This window comes from Molossus molossus, unplaced genomic scaffold, assembly GCF_014108415.1.
Source record: "Molossus molossus isolate mMolMol1 unplaced genomic scaffold, mMolMol1.p scaffold_m16_p_1, whole genome shotgun sequence".
NCBI classification, from domain to species: Eukaryota; Metazoa; Chordata; class Mammalia; order Chiroptera; family Molossidae; genus Molossus; species Molossus molossus.
In genome coordinates this window covers 11,004,233-11,015,736 of record NW_023425344.1, presented here as the reverse complement: position 1 = coordinate 11,015,736, position 11,504 = coordinate 11,004,233, and the positions used below count along the sequence as shown (strand labels likewise).

Sequence of the window (11,504 nt, the reverse complement as noted above, 5' to 3'; positions counted from 1 at the left end):
AGGGAATTGTCCAATGTCACACGGCTGGCAGGTACAAAGTCTCCCCTTCAACTCTAAGCCCAAGGTCGGTGAGAGAGAAGGACAGAGATGCCCAGACACCACCCTTCCTCCTCCCATCTCCTTGTTCTTATTGCCCAGGTCACAGGTGTTCTGGACCGTGAAGCCTGCAAAAAAGATGAGGCCTCTGTTCCTACGACAGAACTGATTTCGGAAAGGGTGTGGCCAGGAGAAGGCTATCAATACAAGATGTCCTCTGCCGTGACGGTGGCCTCCTCGACTTTGGTCTTAATCTCTGGGAGGGGAATTTGACTGATGGCCACCACGACCAAGTTGGCAGCGTGGGCTGAGGCGCTGGCCACGCAGATCCAAAACGACTCCTCATACTGTTCTTCCACCACGACAAAGCGAAAGAGCCTCTCCTGAAAGTTGGCGATTCGTTCTGTCAGGTCGTGGAATTTCACCGCAGCCATGAAGCTGGTGATGGCCAACGCCACCACTCCACCTGAAACGCAAAACGATGACCCTTAGTGGCAGCTCCCTTTATGGAAGGTGGCATTTCTGTGGCACAGGCAACAAACTTGCTTTGGGTTTAAAAATCCTTAGGGTGTCCGGCTGGTGTGGCTCAGTGGTTGAGCATCGACCCATGCGCCAAGAGGTCGCCAGTTCGATTCCCAGTCAGGGCACATGCCCAGGATGTGGGCCCGATCCCCAGTTGGGGGGCATGCAGGAGGCAGTCAATCGATGTTCTCTCTCATCAATGTTTTTATCCCTCTCTCCCTTCCTTTCTCTCTAAAGTCAGTATTTTAAAAAATCCTTAGGGGGACACACATTTTAAATTGCTGTTTAAAGCAGCAGATAACCCACACAGTGGTGACGGAGAAAGAATAAGCTTCATATCAATTTTCCCCTCGCCTAATGCCATTCTGTCCAGGGTATCCACATTTGGATAACTTCAAACTCTAAATATCTTAGGATTTGGATGTCGCCCCTCAGGGTGATGTGGGAAGATATAAGAACATCTTATGGTGCAGCTTGGGGTTTCAACGGAGGGTAGACTGTTCTCTGCATTTTTTTTTTTTTATCCTCACCTGAGGACATTTTTGCATTTATCTTCAGATAGAGTGGGAGGGACAGCGGGAGGAAGAAAGAGAGAGAAACATCAATGTGAGAGATACATCAACTGGTTGCCACCCACACGACCCCAACCAGGGCAGGAGACAAACTGCAACCAAGGTACGTGCCCCTAGTGGGAGCTGAACCCGGACTCTCTGGTCTGCGGGCTGACGCTCTAGCCAAACCTGCCAGGATTGTTCTCCGCGTTTCATTGAGTCTCTTCCTATGCTCCGGATGAAGAAGAACAGATAAGAGGAGGAGGAACGGGGAGTAGGGATATTGGAAGGGCTCCAAACTCCACCTGTTCCCTACCTGTTGCTTCAAACTTTGATCTCTGTCTGTCTGTCTGTTCTCTCTCCTTTTCTACTGCTTTGATTTTAATTAATATTAAAAAAACACATTTACTATGCTCATAGTTTAGATTACTACAGCTTCATTGAAGAAAATTTGGATACCAGAGAAAATCATAAAAACAAAAATACAAATTTACTTTTATCCCAAAAGCCAGGTATAAACATTTTAGTATATTCCTTCCATTTCTTCATCTGGAACAAAATCAGTGTTATGGTGCTCTTACCTTTTTACACCTGATCCCCCCCTTACTCGAGCATTTTCCCACACTGTAAATACTCTGTTACAGTACCACTTTACACTGCTACCTAGTATTTTATCCTAGCGACAAACCTAATTAATTTAATTAAGTCTAATTAAGTGTGATCTTATTTCTGGGTATCTAGATTGCTTCTACTTTTTGACGGTAGAAAGTGCGGCAGTTAACCCCTTTTTACGAATAGCTTTGTGTTCTTTTCTAGTTATTTCATTAGCAAAAATCCCCACTGGAATTGTTTAATGAAAAGATATTCATCTGTTTATGCCTTTTGATGCTAAAGTTCTGTCAAAATGCCTTTTTTTTTTTTACTACTCTGGTCGGTGGAGCTTGAGAGTATTGTCTCTCTGAGGAAGGAAATGGACAGAGACAAGCTTTTACCTAAGAAGCAGGACTGAGCTCTTGTTACATGTCAACACTGTGTGGGTTCATGAACAGGACCCCGGAGTCCAGGCGTGGGCGAGCATGTGTAGAAGTGATTCTATAGGATGGCCAGTCTGCAAACACGGGTGAATATGTAGTAACTGACTTACTGACACTGCATTCAAATGTATGATCAAACAACAGTGCCTGTTTTTATGCCTCATGGTCACCTTGTGCAAGGTAAAGGTAGTGGAAGATTACTGCTGTAGTACATTGACTATTGGACCTGGGTTTTCTGAAATGGCCCTCATTTCTCAGAATTTTGTTATTTTCATTATGGATGATTTTTAAAGTTTGTAATTAAAACTGAATTGATTTCTATGTATCAGTACACTTCAAAATCAACACACACACACACCTCTTTTGTATTGGGGTTCGGCTTGGGAAATAGGTCACGATGACCATAAAGAAGACCATGAATTAGTGAAAAAGCAAAGGGTTTAGACTCAGTTTCACCTGGGTTGGAATTCTAACTCTGCTACTTATTGCTGTGTGACCTTAGGTGTGCCTTTTGACTTCTCCGAACTCCAGGCTCCTCATCTGTAAATATGGGTCTAATAATACTTAATACCACCTTATATGGAGGTTGTGAGGTTTAAACAAAACAGGCAGGTAAAACCCCCGGGTTTCTCCTCCTTTGCCATTTGTGAGGTTCCTCCCAGCCTCCCAGCAGCAGCTGCACACTAACTCGTGCACACTAACCATGTGCTTCTTTGTTGGGACAGAGCTCCTGCAGCGTTGGGTAAAGAGGACCTCCGTGCCCGACAGGAAGGTACGGGCCCAGGGAAGGCAGGCCGAAACACCTTCCGCCCAGTTTCTTGGAACTCAGCCTGGTGATGGTGTGGACACAAATTTCTCCCCCAGGGGCCTTCCTCACCCGCCAGGACGTTCCATAGGCAGATGCCTCCGGGGCCATTGACTGCCTTGTAGGGAACCTGGATCATGTTGAGAATGGCAAAGCCCATGCTGACCAGAGCCAGGGCCAGCGCCAGGAAGAGGAGCAGCAGAATCATCACGTGGAGGCCTGCGTTGAGTTCCTTCACCAGCTGTGGGAAGACTGAGGAGAGAAGACACGGCCATTATTTCAGTGCCAGAGCTGGTCTCACGTTCACAGGGCCCAAGCCTGCTTACCACGGAGGCTTTGATTAACAGAGGGGTGTGAGGGCCGGGCAGTAAGCGCTGAGTTTTCAAGGAGCAGGAAAGTCATGGCCCCCAGATCTGCCAGTTGTCAGTTGACCCACAATCCTCTCTTCCTTAGAGAGAATGAAAAATAAGAATGTTTCCTGGTTGGCAATTTAAGTTGCGTTGACCTTATAGCTCTGGAATCTGGTGTGATCTGGTGCAGATAAGCCCAGATGGCATCTCTTTAGCAAAGGAAGCTGGCGAGAGAGTCGGCGAAAGAGTGCTGATTGCAAAGCTTGAATCTGGGTCAGAGAGTTGCCTTCGTTAAATCAGAATTGGTCTCAGGCATACCCGTGAGGAGGGTAGCGGGGTGTAGCTGAGTGAAACCTAGATCTGGCATCCAAAGATCTGGGTTCAAATCGCAGCTTTGCTCATTTGCCACAATTGTAAAATAGGATCTTCTAAAGAACCCTGCCCCCATACTCATCTTACAAGATTGTCGAGTGGATCAAGCATGGGGTAATAATAGCGCCCTCTATTGGGCACTATGGGAAGCAAGGAGTATCATCCTGCATGCCTCATAATGACTGCAAGGTAGACATTATTTCCCTACGTGTGATGGACACTCAATCCTATGTTGCACAATGCTCTTTTAAAATGCCCTTATGCATGAGGCAGGATAAGTGAGGGAAATAGTCATTTGTATTTGTTTTGTCCATATTTGCCACCATGTCCTAGCTGTGAAGATTAAATGATATATCATAATAGAGTATTTTAAATATTGCCTGGGAGTCAGTTCTCCAAAAGGGTGGGAGTCAGTTTTCCAAAGGGGTGGCTGTGGTGTTGCTGTTACTTTTTTTACTCTCTGACTTGAGGAAAATCACGTGATTTCTCAGAGCTTCAGTTTCCTCATCAGCGCAATGGGGATAATAATACATGCATGGTGCCCGGCCGGTGTGGCTCAGTGGATTGAGCCTTGTCCCATGGACTGAGTGGTCCCGGTTCTATTCCCAGTCAGGGCGCATGCCCAGGTTTTGGGCTTGATCCCCAGCAGGGGGTGTGCAGGAGGCAGCTGATCGATGTTTTTCTCTCATAGATATTTCTATCTCTCTCTCCCTTCCTCTCTCTCTAAAAAAAAAAAAAAAAAAAAAAATCAATAAAAACATATGTAAAACGTAAAAAGATATTAAACTCCTGACTCCCATTCTTTATTTACAAAGTATACTTGCAGCCCTGACCAGTGAGCAGTGGTTAGAGCATCAGCCCGTGAACCAACGAGTCGCAGGTTCAATTCCGGTCAAGGGCATGTACCTCAGTTGCAGATTGTCCCCGGCTCTGGTCGGGGTCCTGTGGGAGGCAACCAGTCCATGTGTCCCTCTCACATCAATGTTTCTCTCTCTCTGTCTCCCTCCCTCCTACTCTATCTAAGGATAAATAGGAAAAAAAAAATGTCCTCGGGTGAGGATTGAAAAAAAAACCTGCATAGTGTATGAATTGAGGGTAATCAGCATTTACTGAGCACAGTCATGAGCCAAGCATTTTACATTTGTTGTGACAAGGATGTGAGGTTGATTTTATGAGCCCCTTATAAGCCCCTTTCCCCAAAGGCTTGGAGACTTTACATCCCTTATCTTTGGGCAAGGTGACCCTGAAGTCTATATATAGGGTTATAGTCTTGTATAGCATATGGTATACAGAGTTTAGATCACTGTTTTCAGTAGTTATAAATGAAAACTTTACAATGATGAAAACTACAGAACGAGGCATACCCACTCTTCTGCAACTGTCCTGAGGTTTCTACTGAACACTTCCTGGTCAATTTGGGGTCCATCTTTGAGCTCCAAACTCCCTCCTTCATCATGTGACACCTCTTTGTCCCTCAGGAGCCAGGACTTGAAGGTCTCCCTGTGGCATCTTTGCTGGCTCACGGCCTCCCTTTATTCAGGGCAGGTCGACGTCGCCCACGCCTGAGACCTAGTGGTTTTGGCCCGTCTCCCTTTAAAGTGTCCTCTCCACTCAGCAGTCCCCAGATACTCCATGCTCCTTCGTTCCGATCTCTCTTTCTGTCCAGTTCTGTTTCCATTTGCAGTTATCTCCACCAGGTTATCACGTCAGCATTGGAAACTTTACCCTGGAAAATAAACGTCTTTCCAAGGGATTCTCCTGTGTACGGTTTCTCTCTTCCTTCTCCTTCCCTTCCATCTCAGGGCCCCTTAGATTCTTTTTTTTTTTTTTCTTTTTACACCTTCAGCCCCTTTTTATTCCAAACATGGCAGCTTATGCCTGGTTACCTAACTGTTTCATTATCCCCTTTCTTGAAATGCAATCCTGAGAACACATGACTAGCTTCATAATCCTCACCAAACACTTAACAGAAAATAATCACCTATGCGATTGGCAAAGATAAAAAGTTTGCTAATACACTGTGTTGGTAAAGGTGTAGGAAAGACGGTGCTGTCGAACTTCGCAGGAATTTTAATTCATACACCCTCCTTGGAGGGCAATTTGGTAATGTCTATCAAAGCAATTTCATGAGCACACCCACCTGGGCGCAAAGCTGTCTATATCGGATATTCATCACGGCAGCAAAAGACTGGAGAAAAACCGAACCATGAAATTGCTAGTCACGTGTTCTCTGGTATATAAAAAAGATCTTAACTGATTGTGATGTGCAGTTGACATTTTCTCCCTGAAAGTTTATTGATTGATTGATTTTAGAGAAAGAGGAAGAGAAACATCAATTTGTTGTTCCACTTATTTATGCATTCACTGGTTGAATTTTTTATTTTTAATCCTCACCCGAGGATATTCTTCTATTTATCTTCAGCAAGAGAAACATTGATGTAAGAGCAACACATCGACTGGCTGCCTCCCGCAGGACCTCAACCAGGGCCAGGGACGAACCTCAATCGAGGTATGTAGCCTTGACCGGAACTGAACCCGAGATTCATTGGTCCTCGGGCCAGCACTCTGACTGCTGAACCAAATTGTCCAGGGCCATTGGTTGATTCTTCTATGCCCCCTGACCAAGATCAAACCCACAACCTCTGTGTATCAGGACGAGGCTCTAACCAACTGAGCTACCTGGCCAGGGCTACAGTTGACTAGCACAACATGCATTTGAACTTCATGGGTCCACTTACATGCTAATCTTTTTCATCTTGTAACCAGACAGTGTAAACTTACAGTATGGATCGATACAGTACGGTACTGGAAATGTATTTTCTCTTCCTTGTGACTTTCTTAATATTTTCTTTAGCTTACTTTATTGTAAGAATATAGTATGTAACACATATAACATATACAATATGTGTTCATCGACTATGCTATTGGTAAGGCTTCTAGTCACAGTAGGTACATTTTGGGGGGGGGTCAAAAGTTATACACAGACTTTTGATGTTGGGGGCATTGGCATCTCTAACCCCCATGTTGTTCAAGGGTCAACTGGATAAAGTTCTTTGGTTTTCTCTATAATTGGTTTGGAAATTGATTCTCTGGAGTGAGTTTCCTTTTAACATGTCTTTTATTTTGATTTTTTTGTTTGTGTGTGTGTTCAGTCTTTTGTTATTATTATTTTAAATTCTCACCCAAGGATTTGTTTTTTTAAAAATTTGAGAGAGATGAAAGAGAGAGAGAGAGAGAGGGAGACAGAGAGACAGAGAGACAGAGACAGAGACAGACAGAAAGAGAAACATCAATCTGTTGACTCCCATATGCACCCAGACCTGGGATTGAACCTGCAACCTTTTGATGTATGGGATGACACTCCAACCAGCTGAGCTACCTGTTCCTAACAGCTGTTTTTTCCAATATCCCCATTCCAATTTAATTGCTGGGTAAATGCAACTATTCCTAGAGAATTTTTCTTGAATACACATAATAAATATGTATTTCCTTCATGTATATAAATGATGTCAATTTGTATTAGGGTATTTGTCAATGGCCCAGCTTCTATCTTTATAAATTTAATAAGATAGTAACCCTGGCCAGTTTCCTAAGAACTATAATTCTGAAATATAGAAATCAAATAATGAATAAAATTCCATATTCTCTTGCATCAGCAATGTGTTGATGAATTATGACTTTGTATTTTATTTTATTTTTTATCCTCACCTGAGGACATTTTTCCATTTTTTTGTTCAGATAGAGCGGGAGGGAGAGAGAGGAAGAGAGAGAGAGAGAGAGAGAAACATCGACGTGAAAGGGACACATCGAGTGGCTGCCACCCGCACGACCAACCAGGGCCAGGGACAAACTGCAACCGAGGTACGTGCCCTTAGCGGGAACCGAACCCGGGTCTCTCTGGACCGCAGGCCAATGCTCTAACTGTTGAGCCAAACCGGCCAGGGCGATGAATTATGACTTTGTAGGACACTGTTCTCACCAGCGATCTAACAGATTCTAAAGCTTGCAGGATATTGCCTTTTTCTGTTTTGTTGTTGTTGTTGTTGTTGTTGTTTTGTTTTGTTTTCCTTCCCAGAAGACCCTGCATGAGCCAGTCAAGGAGCCCTGCTCTATTTACATCCAGAGCAGCTCTGATGTGACACTGGATGCCAGCCAAAGTTCCTGCCTGCCAGTGGACATCGGTGCCCGCCCCCGCTCGTGCCCGCCCACATTCACAGCCAGCAGCCTTGCCTGAAGTCTTCCGCCAGCAAACAGGCAAGCTGGGCTTTGAACCGGGGTAGTCTGATTCCAGAGCCCAGGCACCGAGCCCCTTCACTTTTTCTCAGACTTCCAAGCGTATAAACGAACAGAGGTGGAGGCAGCGGCCACACCCCCTGAGGCTCATTTCTGCAGGCTGTCTACTAAACCTGCGTGCTGGACGGCTGAGAGCACCCGAGTCCCCTGGCATGGCTCTGAGGTCTGGCTCTGCTCTTCCCTGCCTGGGTGACCTCAAGCAAGCTAGGCAACCTCTCCGAGCCTCAGTGTAGTCCTCTGCAAAATGGGATCGCTAATAATTCCTTCTTTAAAAATTCATTATAGGGTTTAAGAGATGAGTCAGGTGAAGCACTAGTAGAATGTCCTACACATGTAAGCACTAAATCTTTTAGTAGTTATTATTAATAGTGCTGAACTTAAAGGAATACAAACCCCTATTTAATGTTTCTATGAGCCTCTATGAGGCAAGAAAAAAAAAAAGTCCCTTCTTAGTGCTAACCAAGAACCTTTGGGCTAGTGAGGACTTAGCCATTGTGCTTAGAGAGAGGCAGAAGTGGAGTTCCACATTTAGACCTAAGCACCCTTCCAAATTTGAAAAAATAAGTGCTCTAAAACATCTTTCATGCCCCGAATATACTCACTCGTGAACTGGGACTGGCGGCCCCCCAGCCCGCACTGCCGCACCTTACACCCTCGGAAGAGTCCGTAGTAAATGTCCCCAATGAATTTGACCAGCTCCGGATCTGTGGCGTTGACCAGGTCCACTCCAGTCTGACAAAGGATTTTCCCACTCAGCCAGTGGGGCACTGCCAGGGCCACGATGATGAGGATGAAGGAGGAGAAGCTGAGTAAGGATGCCAGCCCGTACCACACCTTTTTGAACCATCCAGGCATTCTAGTGGGTGCAGGTCATCGCCCAGGTGTCTGAGCTGCAGTGGGGGCGGTTGACATCTTCTGGGCACTCGGCAATCCTCTGGTCCAAGGTCGGCTCTTTGAAACACACCATTTCAAGATCCCAAGTCCATCTCCTGGTCCTCCCTCGCTGCCTGTGTCCACAGCCCGTGTTTACTACAACCACATCAGTACGTCTCTGCAGAGACGGTCTTCACCTGACAGTGTAGAGGAGTGTGTTACTGAAGGAAGTAACCCTACACCTCCCACTAGACTAATGTTTCAGCGGAGGGTTTAATTGTTCCTCGTTTCAAGTATTTAAATAACCCTGGTGTAGACCTCTTCATGATGAGGACATTATTAGCAGGCAAAACCAAGTAGATATGACTATAAAGAGACACTAACAATTCTCAAAAATGCACATGGTGGAAGGAAAAAAAAGGGAATGAATAGCACTTGAGTATTGCCAGCAATGAATGGTATCAAATGTCCATCACTCTGATGCGTGCCTGGGCATTTCTTTCTCTAAAATGTCACCGCTGTCAGAATTCCCCAGAACTGTTATTAATACCACGAGATGACCTCTGTGCTGAAGGCTTTTAATTGAAATGTGTAAACAAGCTTTATTATTCTTGGATTTATCACTGGGTGAATCTGCAGCATGGGTCCATTTGTGCCTGCTGGGGCAGCCTGGCCCCCAACACTTACATTCCTCTCTTCTGCCCAGTCTGTCGTGTCACTGAAATGGAAAAGGAAAGTGATTCCCTAATGTGTTAGCAAATAATCACCCAGTTGGAGTTTCTTTTTCTTTTAATCTGCAGGAACTAGAGATGAAATATTCCCTAATTCCTATCTTTTTTTTTTTTTGGACAGAGTGGGAGGGAGAGAGAGGAAGAGAGAGAGAGGGAAACATCGATGTGAAAGGGACACATCGAGTGGCTGCCACCCGCACGACCAACCAGGGCCGGGGACAAACTGCAACCGAGGTAAGTGCCCTTAGCAGGAACCGAACCCGGGTCTCTCGGGACCGCAGGTGGACGCTCTAAACGCTGAGCCAAACCGGCCAGGGCCCTAATTCCTATCTTACACAGTATCTTTAAAATTTTGACTTTTAGTCAATTGCTTAAATGTCAACTTAATATGGTGAGATTGGCCACAACCACTGTCACTGGCTTTGGGGAGCGAGACTGGGCAGAGGGTCACGGAAAAATTTCTTTTTTGGTCACAGAAGCTTGGAGGAGGTTTGGGAGGTTTTCTAGGTAACCAACAGGAGTTTCCGGAAACTCATCTGGACAGCGCCAAGGAGGAAGAGGGACCCGGGGATGGACATGCCAGATTCCTTCCATGTAATGGTGGGTCTCTCCATAATAAACACGAAGAACAGTGCCTCCGAAGCTTCTGCAGAGCTGCTTCCACCTACAAAGGGTTTTCCATGTGCTTGCTCACCCTGGTGCTCAGTGACCCTCTGTGCTAGGCAGGGGATGCACTATTCCAGCCATTTCCCTCCTGAGAAAACTGGAGTCGGGTCTTTGACTGCAATAGCTTATCTTCACCACAATGACCTTAAACTAGCAAATATTTTTCTGGTAATAAGTAACAACATACATATAAAGGAGTGCTTGGCACATTAATAAGTGAACAAGAATGATGTTCTTATTTTAGCATTTAGCATGCTTTGTGAGGCAGGACACATGTTATACTTTTGCATCACATTTCGGCTCCAAAAGATGGACCTAGGTCAACTTTTGGTGTTTTAGAGGTTAAACAATTATTATTATTTTTTTAATCCTCATCCGAGGACATTTTTCCATTTTTTGTACAGAGTGGGAAGGAGAGAGAGGAAGAGAGAGAGATGGAAACATCGATGCGAAAGGGACACATCGAGTGGCTGCCACCCGCACGACCAACCAGGGCCGGGGACAAACCGCAACCGAGGTACATGCCCTTAGCGGGAACCGAACCCGGGTCTCTCTTGACCGCAGGTGGACGCTCTAACCGCTGAGCCAAACCGGCCAGGGCTAAACAATTATTTTTAGACAAATTCTATGGGAGAAACTGATTCTCAACAAGCCCTGTCGAGACAAGCGGAAGCCGTGGTTAAGCAGAACTACCGAAGGCCTAGATTCAAATTCCTGCTCTTCTGGGCAAGTGCCTGGGACACTCAAGACTCCGTTCCCTAACGTGTTATAGGGTTGTTGTACGAGGCAAAATAAAATAGCACACGCAGAGCACTTAGCATAGTGCGTGGCATAAAGAGGGCCCTAGATAACTGGAGTTCTCCCCATCCAGTCTTCTAGCAAATCTATTTCTGGTTAATGAAGTTTCTGATAATAAAATCAGGTACAGGATGCAGCCTGTTCTCTCATGACCTATTTCTGCATGTCTTATCTGGCACAAGCATATTGTGCAAACATCTGTGTACCTGCTGGGTACAAGGTCCTGTGTTTGGGTGGAGGGTACACAAAGATGTATACATACACAAAGATGTATAATGTGGGATCCCGCTGTCAAGGTTACAAGAGTTAAGACAGTGATTTTCAACCAAGGGTGATTTTGCCTCCCTGCTCCTGGGGGACATTTGGAAATATCTAGTGATATTTTTTTATTGTGATGACTGGAGGGGTGGGGTGCTGCTACTGGCATCTAGGAGGCAGAGACCAGAGATTCTGTAAACATCCTAAAATGCACA

At 45.4% G+C, this 11,504-nt stretch overlaps 1 protein-coding gene across 1 annotated transcript; it reads right to left on the bottom strand.

Annotated features, from left to right (window-relative positions):
• Positions 1-214: 214 nt before the first annotated feature.
• On the bottom strand, positions 215-8,917 carry CLRN2 (clarin 2). The gene is made up of 3 exons (XM_036246638.1): positions 8,566-8,917; positions 3,021-3,200; positions 215-502 (listed from the first exon to the last, which is right to left on the bottom strand). Exons 1-3 carry the CDS (start codon positions 8,816-8,818, stop codon positions 237-239), a joined length of 699 nt encoding a protein of 232 aa, XP_036102531.1. The 5' UTR covers positions 8,819-8,917; the 3' UTR covers positions 215-236.
• Positions 8,918-11,504: the final 2,587 nt, after the last annotated feature.